This window comes from Thermobia domestica, chromosome 5 (genome assembly GCF_964235325.1).
Source record: "Thermobia domestica chromosome 5, izTheDome1.hap1.1, whole genome shotgun sequence".
Lineage (NCBI taxonomy): Eukaryota > Metazoa > Arthropoda > Insecta > Zygentoma > Lepismatidae > Thermobia > Thermobia domestica.
Genome location: NC_137458.1, coordinates 69,613,063 through 69,634,316, shown reverse-complemented (window position 1 = coordinate 69,634,316; position 21,254 = coordinate 69,613,063). Strand labels below are relative to the sequence as shown.

General features: G+C 35.8%; 2 protein-coding genes across 2 annotated transcripts; both read right to left on the bottom strand.

The window, feature by feature from the left end:
- Window positions 1–2,274: 2,274 nt before the first annotated feature.
- LOC145685125 (uncharacterized) lies at window positions 2,275–3,936 on the bottom strand. The gene has a single exon (XM_081757474.1). It carries the CDS (start codon window positions 3,934–3,936, stop codon window positions 2,275–2,277), a length of 1,662 nt encoding a protein of 553 aa, XP_081613600.1.
- Window positions 3,937–4,025: 89 nt separating this feature from the next.
- LOC145685124 (uncharacterized) lies at window positions 4,026–12,706 on the bottom strand. Its single transcript, XM_081757473.1, has 2 exons — window positions 12,661–12,706; window positions 4,026–4,615 (listed from the first exon to the last, which is right to left on the bottom strand). Exons 1-2 carry the CDS (start codon window positions 12,704–12,706, stop codon window positions 4,026–4,028), a joined length of 636 nt encoding a protein of 211 aa, XP_081613599.1.
- Between the last annotated feature and the right edge of the window lie 8,548 nt (window positions 12,707–21,254).

Here is a 21,254-nt window from a genome sequence, read left to right as displayed (position 1 = left end):
GTGTAAACACGTAAGTCCTGATGTCATGCGAACCAAGGTGCCAGGAGGTCGCACTTCTGAAAGTTGTAGATTAAAAGATGTGCTTGAAGTCATTTCGCAGTTTCCGCTTTTTAAAACCACGTCTACTTTAAACGACTCCGTGCGCTCATCTGTTGCTCAGAGATTTTTATTTTATAAACAATATCAGTTCAGTATTGTTTCTGTTGTATTCATTATTGTTAAAAGAAATAGCCAGTTATAGTAAAGTTACGAACAGTTCAACCATAATGGCTTTCATTGTTGATGAGTCACACATTATAATTTCACGTCTACGTTATTTCTCGTTAAAGGAAAACTACTTTAAAAATGTACACTAGTTCAGTGGTTCTCAAACTTTTCTGACTGACGACACATTTTACTGAACATTCAGGACATCGCAACACATTTGTTCTATATTATTATTATTATTATTATTATTATTATTATTATTATTATTATTATTATTATTATTATTATTAATAATAATAATAATAATAATAATAATAATAATAATAATAATAATAATAATAACTCTTACAATAGTGAAATCAATTACTTTTTTAATGACTCTATATATCAGTGAGGGTTATTACTACCGCTAGAGGTATTGATTAGTACAGTCTGTCTCGATTTTAAGTTTTTTTTATTAAATTCTTCATGATTTTTAATATCTAAAATTTCGCGACACATCTTAAAAGACTGCGTGACACACCAGTGTGTCGCGACATATCGGTTGGGAGCTACTGCACTAGTTTATTTGTGATAGCAAGTAAACAGCAGTTGAACATACATCCCTACAATCATGGACACCAATTGTTAAATCTAATTATTGCGAAGCTTAAGTACTTTACTGTAATTTCACCAATTACACTCTAATAGTTGCTACCAACAACCTAACTATATTTTCCACCAGACTCCAATCCACGTGCAGACAATAATTGTGTCTGATCTCGAACATTCATAACAAAAAAACATAGTTCCCACGTTGGATAGATCATGCATTTATTCTCAACATTCAACTACTTGGTACAATATCTGTTATACATCTTCTTAATATAGCCAAAACTCATTTCAGTAATATCTAGGCAAGACAAACATTATTTTCCTAGAAAACAGAAGTTCCATGAAACAAAAAATGTCCCACTTCCACTATACTATAATAACTTTCTTCTTCTTCTTTTTTACTGTTCTACATTCGTTCTTCTCAGAACGCTACATCCTCCCACCTTTTGATTGCGAATAGCAATCAAAACAAATACCGTAATGGAACATTTACATCACGTCCACTTCTAGTGACTACTTTTCGTTCATCACCACTTGGCTCTGCCATCGATTCTTCATCTGTTCCAGAGTTTTCGATCTTCTCAACAGTCTTAGACGAAACCTGTTTACTTTGATCGGTCGGAAACACTATCTCTAAAGGATATAATTTCTGTATAGGTCGAGTTAAAACTCCACTTGATGTTTTCACCTTTACCACTCGAACATGACTATTTACATCAGGACACAATTCTATAACTCTCCCTAGTGGCCAGTTAATTCTTTTCTTATCTTCTGTTGCTACCAAAACAACATCTCCCAGATGCACTTCTCTACCATGTCCTTTATCCCATTGCTTTTGCACCAACAGACTTAAGTACTCATTTCTGAACCGGTCTCGCAATTGTTGTCTAATAGCACTCAACCTCTTGTATCTCTTGATCAATAATGTGTCTTCCACTCGGTCCAAGTCAGGCACTCCAACTTCTTGAACATCCTGTATGAACATAGCGGGTGTTAAAGCAACAAAATCCTCAGTGTCCTCAGATATATACGTCAAAGGACGACAGTTAATTACGGATTCGCAGTCACATAAAACAGTAGACAACTCCTCAAAATTCAAGGAAGCTTTTCCTAGTGTTCTTCGCAACAGATTTTTCAAGGTACGTATAATTCTCTCCCACCATCCACCCCACCATGGAGCTCCTGGGGGAATAAATTTCCATTGAATTTTATATACAGAGCAACTCAGTTCTATTTCTTTCCAATCAATAGACTTAAACAAATTAACAGTGCCAAAAAATTCGTTCCATTGTCACTGTACACTACCTTTGGTCTACCTCGTCGTGCAATAAATCTGCTCATTGCCAGCATGAATTCACAGGAAGACAAGGAAGACACTAATTCTAAATGCACAGCTCTATACACCGCACAAGTAAATATCACTATCCAAACTTTATTTCCATCATTCAATATAAGCGGTCCTGTCAAATCAATTCATGTTATCTCAAATGCTAAGGCATCGCGCACTCTATCATCAGGTAAGGAACTTGTAACTGTAGTCATTCTTCCAGCGTCTTGTTTCCTACATGCGACACATTTTCGAATTACACTCTGTACAGTCTTTCTTCCGCGCAATATCCAGTAATTTTCTCTTAGCTTACATAATAAAATTTGGGTTCCTGCATGGTTCATCCTAACATGTTCCTCCATAACCATTCTGTGAACTAACTCATGATCTGACGGAAGTACAAATGGACTCCTAAAGTTCTCTTTATCATCTCTTCTAACAATCTTCGTTTTGACTCGGATCAAGTTTTCTTCGTCCTTGAAAGTCATCAACGTCTTCAATTTCTCACTGTCGTCATTAAAACTCTCTTTTTGCATGAGATATATTAACCGCCTTTCTGCAGCGTTGAGCTCCTGTATAGTCAACTCTCCGATATTTCTGTTAACCGGTACAGTCCGACAATTTATAATAAATCTGCGCATCCACGCTATCATACGCAACACCTTTTGATACTTGGAGAAACGTCTCAGATACCACACATCTTCGCACTGTACAGTCATCGCAACTACTGTCTTCTTTCTTTCCTTATTTATTTCAACTTTGTCGCAAGCGCTTTCTTCTGTGGGCCAATCAGGTTTTCTTAACTTCAACCAATCCGGTCCCTCCCACCAACGGGATTTCACAAAAGTTGCGGCATTACAACCTCTGCTGGGAAGGTCCGCAGGATTAGAATTACCAGGTACGTGTCTCCAACACGCTATGTCACTCAACGAACGAATTTCCTTGACTCTATTAAACACGAACACACTCCATGGTTCGTTCTTTTGAATCCAATATAACGCAGTTGTAGAATCAGTCCAATAATTTACGGGAATATTTAATTTCAAACTACTAATAATATTATTCGCAAGACGTGCACCAATGCAACATGCTAACAACTCAAGACGAGGGATACTTATGTCCTTCATAGGAGCAACACGTGCCTTACTGGCTACCAACTGGACTACAACTTTACCATTATGTTCACTTTTCAAGTATACAACACAAGCATATGCATACTGACAAGCATCACAAAATATATGCAGAGACCATGACTTCCTTGATTCATCTACCGACAAACATCTCGGTATTGCTATTTGTTTTAACTGATATAAATCTTTTACCCATCGATCAAACTTTCGTTTTACTTCAGGAGATACTTCCTCGTCCCATCCTGCTTTCTTACGGAAACTGTATTGTAACAAAAGTTTAGGTACTAAAGTCACAGGTGACAGGAATCCTAATGAATCAAATATGCTATGAGCTACCGCCAACATTTTCCTTCTGGTCACAGGTTCTTCAACACCTTTTAAACTATTCAGATCACACATAATAACATCCTTTTGTTTGTTCCAATACATGCCTAGAACATTGGTACTGTCATGATTTTCACTGTTATCATCTACACTATTATATTCCCATCCACGTAAATCAAATTGTGCTTCAGCTAATAACTTCTTAGCTTGTTCAATAAATGAGGTGAGTTCTTCTTCATTACGCACTGATGTAACACAATTGTCAACATAAAATGATTCTTTCAACTTTTTAGCTGTACCCTTGTACTCTGAAAAAACATGTTCTAAGTGAAACTGTATAACAGCACTTAACATAAATGGACTTCAATTGACACCAAAAACTACTCTACGATGCCGGTACACTTTTAAGTTTCTTTCAGCAAAATTTCTCCACCATAAAAATCTCAAAAAATCACAATCCCCTTTTTAACAGCTATCTGTAGAAATGCTTTTTTAATATCAGATATTACCCCTATTTTATGCTCTCGAAATCTCAATAAAATGTCACTAATCAACTCCACAAGGTTGGGACCTTTCTCTAAACAATCATTCAACGAAGGTGAATTTCGTACTTTACACGAAGCGTCGAAAACTGGTCTAATTTTTGTCGTTGATCTTTCTTTGAAAACAGCTCTATGCGGGAGATAATATCCTGAATCTGTAACCTCATCTGGTGGGACTTCTTCAATTATTCCATCTCGCAACCATTCATTGAACACGGACTCATATTCTTCATACTTTCCATTTACAATTAATTTTTCTGTAACCAAAACACATCTTTTTTCTGCTTGTATTCGGTTGTCAGGTAGTTCTGGGTGACAAACTTTCCATGGAAGACTGACTTCGTACCGTCCCTCCTCATTAACTCGTACAGTTTCTTTAAAATGATTCAAAGCCGCTTCATCCGATTCTTTTCTGGATTTTGTTTCTGTTGGGTCCAAAATTCCTAATGTGTCTAACTTCCACAAATCTGATGGCTGTATGAAACATGAAGCTACGGTTTACAGTGGAATCCGAACTTCAATCATTCATTTAATTTTCAAACAACTTAAAAAGTTCGTTTCTGGTGTCTGTTATTTGCGATTTTTTTCAATTTTGAGCCCTTCATTTGAAAGAACATCTCGGCCCGCATCAAAAATAACTGAGAAAGTGATGGAATTTTTCGCGTCACTTTTACCGTTCCCGAGATATTGGCCAAAAAATTTCGGATTTCGAAGGATTTAAGGAGCCATATCTCAGGAACCGTTAGTCATAGAGAGATGAGAGTTTGCGAATTTTTCAATTTGGAGCCTTCCATTTTGAGCATGTGTTTTCGTAAAACAACATAACGTAAAATGTTTTAACAGAACTTTTAAACAAAATATGTGTATAAAATTCAGTACTCAAGGAAATTGTAAATGGATAGATATATTACAAGAATTGTTTAATAAATATGATAATAAAGTACATAGAACAATTGGTATAAAGCCTGTAGAGGTTAATAAAAAAAATAATTCCTTTTAAGTCCGTTCTGGCAATGCTCTTGGAGCATTCTCAACTGGTTTTTATACGTTCATACCGGGAAGGTGCGTGAGCTAGCCACTAGACTAACAGGGTAAAGGATTAATAAGTATGTATGTTAATGGGTAGGCCAGTGGCAGCGATTGGACGTTAAAAGTGGGGTGGGGGGAAGGCATGATATGTTCCTGTAGCTTTCTTAGCTCTACGGGAAGACAAATAACCAATACGTACTCACGCAATGACAAATGTTATATGCCACCATTTTTTCTATGAACCAGTAATACATACAAAAACTTTACATTTCCAAATGAAACTATATACATTAGGGGGTCACTTCAAAAAAGTGGGGGGGACAACTGCCCTCTCTTGCCCTCCCGAATCCCCTTCCCTGGGGTAGGCAATCTTTTATTTTATGTTATTTTATTTTATCTTATTATTATTATTATTATTATTATTATTATTATTATTATTATTATTATTATTATTATTATTATTATTATTATTATTATTATTATTATTATTACAAAATTGATTGCTAAATTCAAATTGAAAAAATAGGTTTAGCAGCGTTAACAACGTCAATTGTTTTTCACTTCTTGAATTTTTTGTGCTAAGTAAAGTCTTTAAGTTCAATAATTCTGTCCTATGTAACATATATCGTTATCTTTCCTGTAATATTTGTGCCTCGCATTAGAATTTAAAGAACGTCTGTGACCCGTTGGGTGTCTGTCCTCTCGTTCGGGCGCTAGTCACTAGAGAGACCAAAGACAGAGGTAGGGAGATTTTGCGGGGAGCCCACTCTCTGTTTCACCGCCATTACTGATGTTATTTCCCTCTGGAGCCGCCACTAGTATATTGTAAGATCGTGGTCTTGAATACGTGGGAAAGTGAGCATTAAGGTTTGACATACAACTGTCAGTTCTTTCAGTTGAAAAATCCTGGTAGTTTTCTTCCGTTAAATCAAGAGAAAAGCGATTATGATAAGGATGATGATGGTCACGCGTTATTTTCCTTTGAAACGGAAGATCAGAACTTCATTGTGTACAATCCGTATGGAACATTTTCAATGTGCATGAATGATGTTAGTTTCTACGTGCGTTTGATATCCGTGTAGTCCTATGTATCACGACTTTCCAAAAGAGAATAGCGTATGTGAATGACTACGTACGTCTAGCTATGTAGATACCTTGTATGACACAATACTACTGCAATCAGCAAAACAAGGCTATAAGGAAATAAATTCCAGAATTCTTAACACTTCATAGCCTAAAATGGAATTTTAAGTAATTTCTTAGGTTTCTTTTGTAAGATACGTTGCTTTTTTCAGACATACTTTTTATTTCTTCCCTACTTCTCTGGCGATGTTCTTAAACCAAAACAATGTCCGGCAGTTCTCTATCTAAAATTAATTTTACTTCATGTCATAACAGAAAGGTTGATTTTAAGTTTAGCGTCCCATTAGGTTTATTCATCGATCTGTCAAAGGCATTTGACAAAATTGATCACAATATTATGCTAAATAAATTGTCTCAATATGGCATACGTGGCGTAGCAAACCAGTGGTTTTCATCCTACCTAACAAATAGATGCCAAACTGTTCAAATTACAAAAGTTGAATCAAATCGATCCTGCACTTTCTTCTCAAAGCAAACAAAAATTACCAGAGGTGTCCCTCAGGGCTCTATTTTAGGCCCTACTCTATTCATAATTTATATAAATGATCTGATAAAAACTTTACACCCCACAAAATGCATGTTATATGCTGATGATATAAATATAGTTATTACTGAACAAGACCCAAATTTAGTATTGGTCAAGACAGAAAAGGTTATAAGCAAAATAGTTACTTGGTTGAATGCAAATAACCTTCTCCTAAATACAGATAAAACAGTCGCAATTAACTTTCGTTTTCCAGGAAATAATCCATCCTTCCCTTCGCTAAACATTAATGGAAAACAAATTGAGTATTCTAATGCAACAAAATTACTTGGAGTTTACATCGATGATGATTTGTCTTGGCAAACCCATGTTAAAACATTAAATAAAAAATTGACTACTTTATGTTTTGCGTTCTTTAGGTTACGAGATACAGTTTCACGAAATAGCTTATTATCGATATACTATGCAAAAGTCCAATCACTCCTCAGTTTTGGAATTATCTTTTGGGGGTCAGCCGCATGCAGTCAGGAAACATTTCGGATACAAAAGAAAATACTACGAATAATATTCAGACTAAATAAAAGAACATCATGTAAACAAATATTTAGATCACAAAAAATTTTAACCCTTCCAAGCCTATACATATATAAATGTATAAACTTCGTGAAACAAAACAAACAGATGTTTATACAAACAAGAGATATTCATGCATACAACACGCGGCAACTAAACGACATTTACGTAGTACAACAAAATTACTCTAAGTACCAAAAAAATGTTTATTTAAATTGTACGAGACTTTATAATATGTTGCCATCACATTATAAAGAGGTAAATTTTAATACTCAAAACAAAATTCGTACTCTGTTACTTTCTAAAGCATATTATTCAGTTCAGGAATTTGTAAATGATAACGATGTATGAATATGATGTAATTATGTAACAAATTTAACATGTGATGTTTATTATAATTTTGTACTTCAAATGGTGTAATAAGCTGTAATTACAATTTGATTTATATGCATGACAACTGTAGAACTTATAGGAGATACTCTCCATATTGTAAGTCAAAACAGGCTAAATAAATAAATAAATAAATAAATAAATAAATTTAAGACGTGGACCTACATCTTAACGTGTGTGTGGGATCCAACCACATGAGCTCATACCGGGCAACGGCGTCGACTTTCCAAAATTTATGTGGGTGCATATCAATGGCGGGACGTGTTAGTCTGTATGTTTTCAGGGAAGTCCCGATGTTTGATTGATTTATTTTTAGTTAAAATCTTTTATGAACACTGTCATAAAGGGCTGTGCTTTGATAAAGTAAAAAATACCCGTTGTATAAATATATGTTAGGGCTGTTTTAGGTCAGCCGGTAACACGGCTGACTTAAACGCAAGAGAAACGAGTTCAAACCTTAGTCCAAACCAAACATCTTGTGGGTGCGGCGCGCATGATACCGGTAATCGAAGTCTCCCACGCATAAGGTGCACACGGTAACCGTATATCCCTGAGAGAGTTAATGCAAATCTTCAAAAGTACACGAAATATATGAATATATAATTACGTGTGATCAGTGAATTTGGCCATGTGGAGAGAGGAACGTTGGACATTGGATGAGGTTATCACATACTCATGTGAAGTCAATTGCTACCACTTGTAAAAACTTAGCTAAGAAAGACAGTCTGAGCTTTCGAAGTTTGGTTTCCTAGCGAAAACAGTTTTTGTGACTAGTTTCTCGGATATTATGCTAACAATCTCATTATTATCATTTTGTACATGTTAGAATTCTCTTGGAGTAAATAAAATTGTGACTAAGGATTTTGAGGTAAATCAGGTTCTTTTATTTTACTTCTACAAAGAAGAGATTAGAACCTACCTCCCATGCACAGATACGACAACGTGGGATACTGGTTGATGGCAAATAATATAAACTGATATCATATACCATACCTAACTCAAGATATTTGATTAATCATTTTTTATTAATCAATATTAACATAAAAGAAACTTATGACTCTTAAGCAGGAATATGAGAAAGGTATAAGAAGACATCGAACTTAAAACTAGTGAGATATTCATTAGTTTTTCATGACCATTTCAACCCGAGTGATTCCTCACGGCAAACGACATATTTTGAAATAGACGAGTAAGTAAATTGATAAAGCTTCTAACCATTTTTTGCGATATTGAAAGTCAATTAATTTAGTTTAGGGAAGGTTAACTATCTGATGTTTTAAATCCAAGATCATTTTAATCCTCAAGATCAATTTTGGTTGATAAAAATCTTAATAGTAGGAGTTTTTTTATCTTTCGTATTAGAAGAGGAAGTCCATATGATGTTTTCACCACCTTCTCATTTGTTCGTGACAGATTTCAGAGCACTCCTCCAGCTTCATAAGTTTCAGCGAGTTTCTTTTTACAATAAAAAAAAATCTTTAGATTTGTCTTTCAATGCTATATATAGTGTGGACAAATGTTCCAATCAGATAGGGTGAAGAGCATCATTCATAAGGACAGAATGCCCCATCACAACACGTTGTGGTAGTTGAATATAATCTTTTTCAATGAACATAAAACCATATCTGATGCCACCTTCACTACACGATTTTCTGTTAGAACTGAAAGCTACGATTTAATTGACACACACACACACTGACAAGAACGAGAAACTACAAAGTCATTACAAAATTCACAATATCACAAAATAAACTTCTCAGATCAGAACACCGGTCTGAAAATTTAATGAAACCAAGAATTAGACAATCTGCGTTATTATTCAGAAACACATTAACGACACTGTTCAAACAAGAAAGCAAAATCTCGTTATCAATCGATCACTAAACAACCTCAAACTAAGTAATCTAAGCTTTTCGTATATAATGGTTACTAACAGCGCCGAAAATAAATAAATACTAAATACTGCTCTATTCTCTTTCGACATTATGCGCAACTCTTCGTTTTTATAGGTGTTCGTTAAGAATTTCATTACTTTTTTTTAGTTCTCGTAAGCGTTGACGATGTGTTTGAAATTACTTTAAAAAATCGGCATTGAAACAATTCATAACTGATTTACAAGGAACCAAGAATGTGTACTAAATTTCGGTTTTTCTTATGGCTATTTAACTTACAAATATTATAAATGTTGTAACAAATAGACGTTAAATTAAATATCGAACAAATACCAAATAACTATTAAGTAAGAGTTGTTTGTGGCTTCATAAAAAGGAAATTTGGTAATAATAATAATAATAATAATAATAATAATAATAATAATAATAATAATAATAATAATAATAATAATAATAATAAAATTAATAATAATAATAATAATAATAATAATAATAATAATAAGCACTACAATAGCATGCATAAGTCTTGCTAAAATAAACGTAACTTCATGAGAATAGGGTATTATATTATTATTATTATTATTATTATTATTATTATTATTATTATTATTATTATTATTATTATTATTATTATTATTATTATTATTATTAAAGATTTGAGAATCAAAGTTGTTATCTGAAATCGCAGAAGAGGACAGCCAAAAACAACTTATGACCAACGAGCAAAAAGGTCGAGAGAGGGGCATGAAGTTTGCAAGGTTTATGAGGAGAGCGGAAGGTAGAGAAGGTTGGGAACCACTGATCTAAAACAACATTGGATACACTGTAAGCAGAATCGTTTTGCATAAAAAATCATAGTGAACTCTCTTACGGTATTTCGAGGGACCTACTCAATGACAACATGGTCATTCATAGACAAAGACAATTCGCGAAGTTTCAGTAAAGTCGCGCGCATAACACAGACAGGCTGAGAAAGTGATTCATTATTTCGATTCAAACCGTTCAGGATCTGTCAGTTCGAGTTCGAGTTGTCTCCGTGATTAGCACATAAGCAAGAATTCCTAGTGAATTGCTTGAACAGTTTATTCGATTATTTTCATAACAATGAGCAATCACTCGATTATCGAGGTTGCTACCACAAGTAGTGACACTTGTGAGGTGCAGTAGGTTAGACTGTATGATTAATGTTGTTGTTTGTTTTTTGTTTGGTTTGTGTTGTAGTATAACGGTGTTTTTCCTTTTTTCAGTTCGCAACACTACAAGATGGTGGCTCCCCTGACACTTGAAAAACGTGTCCAGTGCGTTCACCTATTTTCTGAGACGCACTATGTTGCGGAAGTCCAGCAACGATGGAAGATGCTGAATGGTGATCCTAGGCCAAAGCGGAAGGTAATAATAAGCCTAAAGATACCACTAGTAGCGTAATTGATGCCAGGAGGCTGGGTCGGCCTAGGTCCGTCAACAATCCCGCAAATGCAACTCGGATACAGGTGGAACTTGCAAGGTCACCGCTGAAGTCGAAATCGATTCGAAAATTGCTCCGCACCCTGACTATCCCTAAGTCATCGATTGCCAGGATTCTCTAGGATCTGAAACTGCGCTCTATCATCCTCGCCTGCTGCACGCATTCAATGAGGACGTTCCCGATCGCCGTATCGAGTTTGTTGAGTGGTACTTGCGGACAGTGGAGGACGGACGCTCTCCAGACCTCGTCTCTCCAGATTTCTTCCTATGGAGACACGAACAAAACAAGATATATATATATATATATGCAAGACCCATAAACAGTGTTGTGGAATTGGTGGCGCGAATCACCGAGGAATTCATCAACATTCCCATTCAGATGTGCCGAAATGCGTGGAGAAATGTGAGTCTCCGGATGCAGGCACGCATCGGTTTTAATGGCAGCCAAGTAGACCTCCCAATGGAGAATAAGGATTAGATACTGTAAAGCACTTGATTTTTATATCATTCCTTTGTACCTACAATTTTGTTTCATGCTATTCTTGTTTATAATAAAAATGTACTGACCACTCAAAAGGTGAGTCGCTATTTCTGGTACACCCTGTATTATACCCATCTCTATGTCACTTACGTTTACCGAAGTTTCACGAAAGGCTAGCCTTAGACAACTTCACCTGTCTTCGTAGCTTACGAGTAGCTTCGAATTTGTGTGTTGCATTGAACAGTTTCTTCTGTTGGAAACGATGTCAAAGTGATCGTGTCTCAGCTCATTGGAATGTGATAAAGAACGAGATACAAAAGTATAGAATTTATAGTGTTCTTTGAGGTCCTTCTCTTGAAGTTACCTCATGTTTATACGAAGCATTATCAAAGAAATTGTATGCTTGTAAATTGGAACATATATTTACGCCAGAAATATATTCAGAATATGTCAAATAGTTTGCCTTTATTTCATGCAGTTTCACCAAAATAGATATAATATAGTGCCTAACGTGCACATGTTTGATTCACATAATTCTGAGTTTGATTTTCGGTGCAAACCTCAAACTGGATAGAGTGCTGATTATTCGTATAAATTACCTTTTGCACTTATCATCATCACCACAGGTAATGTGCCATTATTGGTAGGTCACTTATTGCAGGTAGAATACTTAGTTACATAAAAATCCATTAGCAATTAGTACAAAATTAATCTCTTCGCGTATTCTGCTTGACAAGATTTTTAATTTTTAGAAAATCAAAGTTTCCCTTTTCTTTATACACACCCTGTATGGCTTATTCTGGCAGATATAACAATAATTCGTTTAAATAATCAAATATAAATCAGGATTATTGAAACCTTTATTAATTTTCAGTCAAATACAAAAGAAAATTGATTGTAATGAAAATTATACAAGAATAGTAAACGAATCTAGAATTTTTAGTTTTTCTATATCTTGCAACTACTACTACTACTACTATACCAGAAGTTTAAGATGTGTGATGTTCTGTTGTGTGTGAATCTTAGGAACCTCAAAAATTTAATCATCCAGAGATAAAGTGGATTTTTACTTCAATTTACTCTTCTTCTTCTTCTTCTTCTTCTTCTTTGTTGACTTAAATGGCATTCTCTACTTAAATCCAAATAAACGACCAAAATAGAAGAAAGGAAAAAAGAAAAATATATCCCATTGTGAAACAAGAGGGAAGGGGTGCTGCTTACAAACAGGGATATTGAATAGCACTGTTTCCTCGTAGCTACATTTACAGCAGCTGTATTTATTCTTACCACAGAGCCAGTGCTTTGATGGTTGCTTGCAGCGATCCTTGTGGTAAGCTATTAACATCAGTTTCCTTTGTATCTCTTTACGTGTTTACATATTTAATATCTGAACAATCTCATATTTTCATGTAGTCACATGGGGAAAACTTAGAATACTTGTCGGTGCAAATGTTAAGAACTTACGTAGGTCGTTGGTTAGATTTTTTAAAAATAAATCAGGAGTAGAATGTTGACAAATGATTCTAGTATATAGCGAATCTTCTAGTATATAGCGAATAAATCAATTACGTGATGCTAAACCCAACATATTTATCTGATGCAACGAGGAATGAGCATGCGACATCTCTTTCCAAACCATCTTCTCGTACGAGAAAACCATCCTCGTTGGGAGAATCGACTCTGATTGTCAGATGCTGCTGTTGAATCAGATATGTTGTTCGGAGATTCAAAGTCTTCTTCCTTCGATGTCTCCAACATACTCTCAGAAAGAATACTTTTCCAATTTCTAAATAATTTTTCCTTCTTCGCCATTCCACATTTTACCAGCTTCCTTCTCCGTAAATCAAAAATTATAATCAAAGCTGCATAATGGCAGATGTCATCAGCTTCTCTTGTTATTGGATGGATCTTTATCCCTGACAAATGGTTCGATAAGGTCCACGCAAGGAAAGTAAATAATTTCACCGGCCCATAATTAACAATAGAGCAGCCAATTATAGTTCCGTAGTCCAATGCAGTAGGAAGAACTACTGTTCCACGCCAGTCGTTTGCAGCGAGAGTAATATCATTGCTGGACGGGTCAAATAAAACATAAATCCGATCAGCGAATACATAAGGGAGTCCTTGATCATCGAAATTAATGGAGGAGAAAGATGGCAAGACGGAGAGATCCCCCATTGCGTGCAATAACGTTTCTCCTTGAATTGTCATCATGTAGCAGGTAGGAGAGACCATTTTATATGAAAAAGACCACCTCATGTACTCTAAAATCCTTCGGTATAGTCTCTTCTTCTTTTTCCTGGAAAGCAGCTCTGATGAATACAGTAAGGTTTGTGCATCGTCATTTTCTGATCGGTTGTGTTTCTTGTGTCCAATACAGAAAGTTAAGAGTCTTCGACATCTCTTGTGAATCCACTTCCTGCAACGAGGAAAGAACTGCCCTGAACATAGACCAATTTGATTTTCTTCAAAATACTCAGTTGAGCTTGAAAATTCAAAATTCTCTTCCTCCTGTGATTGTGATGGTTCAATATTGCAAAGCATGTCTCTCCAATTTCTAAAGAGCTTTTTCCTCTTTGCCAAACGACATTTGATAAGTCGCCTTATATTCAAATCAAAAATGATTATTAACGCAGCGTAATGGCAGATATCATATTGATCTCTTGTAACTGGATGAATTTTTATTCCGAGAAGATGGTTTAACACTGTCCATTCAACAAAACTCAAGAGCTCAACTGATCCATAATTAATTATAGCACAAGTGACCATCTGTTCAAAATCCAGGGCAGTGAGAAGAGCGGATCCTTTCCAGGTATTGCAACACTGTTTGAGGCAATGTTATGATAAACTTCTAGCTGGTTGCAAAATACATATGGCAACCCTTGATCGTCAAACTCTTCTGACGAGAATGATGGCAACACTGAAAGATCGCCCATTGTCTTCAGCATTGTTTCTCCAAAAATGCTTATCAAGCGATAAGAAGAGCATAAACTTTGGTGTATAAATGACCATCTCAAAATTTCTATTATCTTTCTCCATAGTTTTCTTCGTTGTCTAGCCACCAGAAGGTCATTTGGTGAGAAATTACATTCTAGTGAGTCTGACATCACTGAACTGGCTTTCAAATTCACATGGCCGTCATGATTTGCAACAAGCGTAGACATTCTATTAATATTTCTGGTTTCTTCATGTCTTTGTAGACCAAAAGATCTTCGCGTTCTCACTCGAAGCCACCGAGTGCAACTAAAAATCCAACTACGGCTGCAGATATGCCGTGTTCCATATTCACTCTCAGCTCTGCTGAGGTTCCCCGTGTGAGTTGCAGTCATAGATCTATGAGAATTGAAACGTAGGCGAGATTCAGTTGGGTGTAAACACGTAAGTCCTGATGTCATGCGAACCAAGGTGCCAGGAGGTCGCACTTCTGAAAGTTGTAGATTAAAAGATGTGCTTGAAGTCATTTCGCAGTTTCCGCTTTTTAAAAACACGTCTACTTTAAACGACTCCGTGCGCTCATCTGTTGCTCAGAGATTTTTATTTTATAAACAATATCAGTTCAGTATTGTTTCTGTTGTATTCATTATTGTTAAAAGAAATAGCCAGTTATAGTAAAGTTGCGAACAGTTCAACCATAATGGCTTTCATTGTTGATGAGTCACACATTATAATTTCACGTCTACGATATTTCTCGTTAAAGGAAAACTACTTTAAAAATGTACACTAGTTCAGTGGTTCCCAAACTTTTCTGACTGACGACACATTTTACTGAACATTCAGAACATCGCAACACATTTGTTCTATATTATTATTATTATTATTATTATTATTATTATTATTATTATTATTATTAATAATAATAATAATAATAATAATAATAATAATAATAATAATAACTCTTACAATAGTGAAATCAATTCCTTTTTAATGACTTTATATATCAGTGAGGGTTTTTACTACCGCTAGAGGTATTGATGAGTACAGTCTGTCTCGATTTTAAGTTTTTTATTAAATTCTTCATCATTTTTAATATCTAAAATTTCGCGACACATCTTAAAAGACTGCGTGACACACCAGTGTGTCGCGACATATCGGTTGGGAGCTACTGCACTAGTTTATTTGTGACAGCAAGTAAACAGCAGTTGAACAATATAGGCCTTTATTTAAAATCTCATTGTTTTCTTGTTACGTATTTGAGAAACCTAAATGGATGGGCCTCCAAAAGTTATACAGAAATCGATGTCGCTAATTACAATGTTCAAAACCAATAAAAAATTAATTTAAAACGATATAATACATGATAAAGAATACAAGATCTAAGTTACTAGAATAAAATATTTTCAAAACCCATGTTGTTATGAAAGAAGATTGCAAATGAGAGAAAGAAAGTTCTGCACTTTTCTATTAAAATCCTACAATATGTATAGCGTTTATCGATAAAAAGATTGTCGAAAGATCAGACATACAAATTAAATTTAATTTTTTTTAGATTAACATCCCACTCAGTGGCATATTTAGGGGGCTTCCGGGCTTAAGCCCCCCCGAAATCTTACTTACTATAGTAAAATATATGAAATATCTTGCAGAATTTTCACATTTTCAGGCAAAGCCCCCCGAAACAAAATCGTAAATACGCCACTGATCCCACTGTTATACCCCTTAGACTACAGGAGACGGATGATTAATGAGAGTAAATTATTAGGAAATTAAATTTTTGTATGCTTTCGGACCGAGGATCAAACCCAAGACCATGTAAACAAAGGACACATGCGTTAACTAACTAGATCAGCGGGTAAAGTTAGGATCAGAAAATATATACCAATGAAATGAAAATGAAAGATGAAATGTTTCACTTTAATTTCCCACGATTATGCCCTTTCAGGGTAGGGAAGACGGGCAATATACCAATCAATACACCTCCATCAGTAGGACAAGACAATATCCATCACTGTAATAGTTCATGTGAAATTATCGAAAAATTTGAGAAAACAAGTTATTTTTCAAACATAAAAATTGATAATGATCGAAAAGTAAGCAGCCCATTAATGTGATACTGATACTGAAGTATACCCTTCTCGAAGCAATTCATATACGAAAAGCAGTCAAAAAGTTCCCGGATTGTTGTAGTTTTAGCATTTATGATGCACTCACAATGAATCTTATACAGTGCAGTCCTTAGGTTGCCTAATTATGAATATGACAAGTGCGAATAGGTCATAGAATCAGTTTACGAGTAGTGCACCTAAACGGAGGAGTATGTGGTAATCAGTTGGTATATTGTCGCAGTTCGAGCAACGCGCCAACATCAAGTTTTTACACAAATTGGGGAAATCTGCTTCAGATACCTATTTAATAGTCATTGAGTCAGTTTACGGTGACAATTCTTTAAGGGAAACAGCATCTATACCCGTTTCGTCACCATAGAAGACATCAAAACCAATGCGAAGACAGAACTTCGGAAGATACCAGAAGAGGTCTTTTGTCGGTGTTTCCAGCAATCGCAGAAGCGGTGGAGCAAATATGTGTGTTCAGAACATAACAAATTGAAAACAGAAAATGATCGGCAACCGCAACACGTGATGTACAGTGGAGGGCCAAACTTACGTGCCCTGTATGAAGTGTTTTCAGATTTTTTGTGCACCCCTGTATATATATGTGCCGCCAAACCTCCTCTGACAAAGCTAAAAATTTTCAGACTACTGGCCTTCAAGATAAAGAAATGTATTTAAATAAAGTTTTTCCAGCATGAGAGGTCAGGAACCAAAACCCTAAATACACCTCACCCCCTTCCATGAACTGAAAACTGGTCAGCAAAATTATCTTTGCCTTTTGTGACAAACGGGAGAAGCGCGTAGGTCACCGAAATAGTAAACAAATCACATGATTCTTCAGCAGCTAAAATCTAGAAAAATACGCTTATCTTTTTCTCTCCCTTAAAAAAATTCTTGTGTTTAAAAATATTTTCGAAATCATGACTATTATAGAATATATAAGTTGTATATACTTGCTACCTCATTATCTGCGGATGCGGATAGAGATGCTGCGGATGCGATATTTGATATCTGCGCATACATCTAGTTATTGGTAACTGAAAATTATGTTTACAGCTTAGGAAACTAATATCTGTGTACGGTGAACTATTTTCCCTTTCCTGCAATAGCAGGCAACCCAAAAAGCTCGGCGGTTGGGTTGGTAGCGAATTCGAAAGGCGTTGGACCAAACCTCAATTTTGTAACAAATATATCAGTGTGGAAAACTGCAAATAAGAGAATAAAACAAATTGTTAAGAATGACCATTTTATTATCGTGACGGAGTTGGATGACATCAAAAGTTACAAAATGATCTTAAGCAGTTCAAAGAAGATGAATGGCAAGACACAGATATAAGAGGAAAGCATTTCTTTCCTCCCCCCAAAAAGAATCTCATAAAAAAGAAAAAAGTTACATAATGTAAAGGTTTAATATAAAAGCCCCACCCAAAATTTTGAAAGTTGACACCCGAAATGCAAGAACAATTGAACCGAAGTGAATGAAATTGTACACAGATATTGGAAACGTAAAATGAGGGAATACGGGTTTCGTATTTTCCTGGAAAAAAAGGGTTGGGTGGGGCAAGGGCCCCTCCAAACCTTTAATTATGAAATTTCAAAATTGCTGGTAACAGTATGTCAGATGACTGTAAAGGACAGGAAGAATTGCAACATAACTTGGTGTATGGACAATACGCAAAAAATAAACTAATACGGGTTTTTTATGTTCTGCGGAAAAACAGTTCTGGTGAGCAAAACCACCCACCCAAAGTTTTTAATGTTGACGCCCGAAAGGCAAGAACAATTGAACCGAGGTGAATGAAATTGTGCACAGATTTTGTAGACATAAAATGAGGGAATATGGGTTTCGTATTTTCCTAAAAAAATGGGTTGGGAGGGGTACGAACCCCTCCAAACCTTTGATCATGAAATATCAAAAGTGCTAGTAACAGTATGTCAGAGGTATGTAAAGGACATGAAGAATTGCAACGAAACTTTGTGTATAGACGATAGGCAAAAGAAAAAATGAATACTGGTTTTTATTTTCTGCGGAGAAACGGTTTTAGAGGGTAAAAGCTGCCCCCAAAATTTTGAAATTTGACGCCCAAAAGGCAAGAACAATTAAACCGAAGAGAATGAAACTGTGCACAGATTTTGTAGACATAAAATGAGGGAATACGGGTTTCGTATTTTCCTGAAAAAAAAAAAGGTTGGGACTGCTACGGACCCCTCCAAACCTTTGATCACGAAATACCAAAAGTACTAGTAACAGTATGTCAGATGTGTGTAAAAGACATGCAAAATTGCAACATAACTTTGTGTATGGACAATACGCAAAAAATAAAGGAATACAGTTTGTTTTATTTTCTGCGGAAAATCGGTTTCAGGGGCAAAAGAACGCAACCCAAAATTTATAAAGTTGACGCCCGAAAAGTAAGAAGAAGTGAACCAAAGTGAATAAATTTTGTACAGATATTGTATACACAAAATAAGGGAATACGGGTTTCGTATTTTCCTGGAAAAGACAGTTAGGTGGGGAACGGATCCCTCCAAACCTTTGATCAGGAAATATCAAAAGTGCTAGTAATAGTATGTCAGATGTGTGTAAGGGACATGACGAATTGCAACGAAACTTTGCGCATGGACAATACGCAAAAAAATAAATGAATACGGGTTTTTATTTTCTGCAGAGAAACGGTGTTAGCGGGCAAAGCTCCCACCCAAAAGTTTGAAAGTTGACGCCCGAAAGGCAAGAAGTGAACCGAAGTGAATAAAATTGTAGACATAAAATGAGGGAATACGGGTTTCGTATTTTTCTGGAAAAAATGGTTGGGTGGAGCGCAGACCCCTCCAGGCACTTGATCACGAAATATCAAAAGTGCTAGTAGCAGTATGTCAGAGTGTGTACAGGACATGTAGAATTGCAACGAAACTTTGTGTCTGGACAATACGCAAAAATTGAAGGAATATGTTTTTTTACTTTCTGTGGAGAAACCGTTTAAGGAGGCAAAATAACCCACCCCAAAATTTTGAAATTTGACGCCCGAAAGGTAAGAAGAATTGAACCGAAATGACTGAAATTTGGCACAGATATTGTAAACATAAAATAAGGTAATGCGGGTTTCGTATTGTCTGAAAAAACAGTTAGGTGGGGCACGGACCCCTGTTTGATCACGGAATATTAAAAGTGCCAGTAACAGTGTCAGATGTGTTTAAAGGACAGGAAGAATTGCAACAAAACTTGGTGTATGGACAATACGCAAAAAATAAACGAATACCGGTTTTTTATCTTCTGCGGAAAACGGTTTTATGAGGCTAAAGCTCCCATCCAAAATTTTGAAAGTTGACGCCCGAAAGGCAAAACGAAATGGACCGAAGTGAATTAAATGTGCACAAATTTTGTAGAGGTAAAATGAGGGAATACGTGTTTCGTATTTTCCTGAAAGAAAAAAAAACTGTTAAGTGGACCGAGGTGTTGAGTGGTGGGAGGAGTGGACCGAAGCGAATGAAATTGTATGTAGATATTGTATATGTAAAATATGGCCTTTCGTGTTTCACAAGTGTCGTGTCTCCACCCGATTTCTTCAAATTTGGCATATCAACAAGTACAAAGAGTATAGCGTATTTTACAGTATTTCAGGAGGCACCTTTAACCCTTACAATGTTTTTGCGCATAAACAAAAATACGTGTCGATTTATTTCCAATTTGCTTGTTCATCTTTGACACTTGATACCTTATTTTACATAGAGTCTATATAATATCTGCACAAAATTTGTTTAATTTCTTTATAGCGATTTCTACTTCTATTAGGTTGGGTTCTGGAATATACAGCGGTGGGTATCTCCCTTTCTCCACGCACATTACTTTTTGGCTGCGTGTTAAGCAAATCGTCAAATAAATCTTTCCATCTTGTGCCGATGTTGTGCCATCAGTTGTAGCTCAGAATACGTAATAAATAAATGCAACCAAATAGGGATGGAACTGATGCACAACACGGTACTTAACTGTAAAATTGTGGTTGAATTTAAATAAAATTCAAATGTTTCTAATTTAGAAAATGACTAGTTGGGGGAAAGGGTGAGAGAAAGAGAAAGGTTGTAATTAAGGAATAGGAATGAGCACTAGCCTGAAAGATCCAACAGGGCTGGCGTCGTCCTGGTCATCTGGAATGATGAATATCTTTCTCTGGAGAAGTGTGGATTAGCTGGAGACAGTCAACATCTGGATCTTAATCCTGTTGAACTGCAAGGGGCGTCGATAATGCGTCTTTACGATGATGTCCTTCTACATCTTCATTCTACTAGATTGGAGCTTGATGAGTCTGCGGTGATAAACCAACAGAATGGTACTCTTGAACGTGGAGTCGGTGGTCCTCCAACGATGCGATCCGCTTGTCTCTGATGATCCTGCACCTGTCCCAATCGTGTGTTGAATACCCCTTGTTGTTCTGTTCCTCGTGGTTTTGATCAATTCAAGAATGATGACCTAATCGGGAAGTATCAGGCTGTACTTGAAGGTATGCGGAAAGGAAAGAAGGAAGCTAGTCGAGTTTATTTAACAAATATGCATTTACAACAGGTGTCTGAGAATGTACAGTTCTAGTCAAAGTTTCCTTTCAATGAGTTTTCAAAAGTTCATGTTTCTTT

Excerpts from the sequence above, each read along its gene's own strand:
- LOC145685125 (XM_081757474.1), bottom strand. The coding sequence starts at position 3,936 with ATGTTAAGTGCTGTTATACAGTTTCACTTAGAACATGTTTTTTCAGAG.
- LOC145685124 (XM_081757473.1), bottom strand. The coding sequence starts at position 12,706 with ATGCCATTTAAGTCAACAAAGAAGAAGAAGAAGAAGAAGAAGAAGA. Across the intron at positions 4,616-12,660 it reads GAAGAAGAAGAAGAAGAAGA|CTTCATGTTTCATACAGCCA; the intron begins GTAAATTGAAGT and ends TGTAAACCGTAG.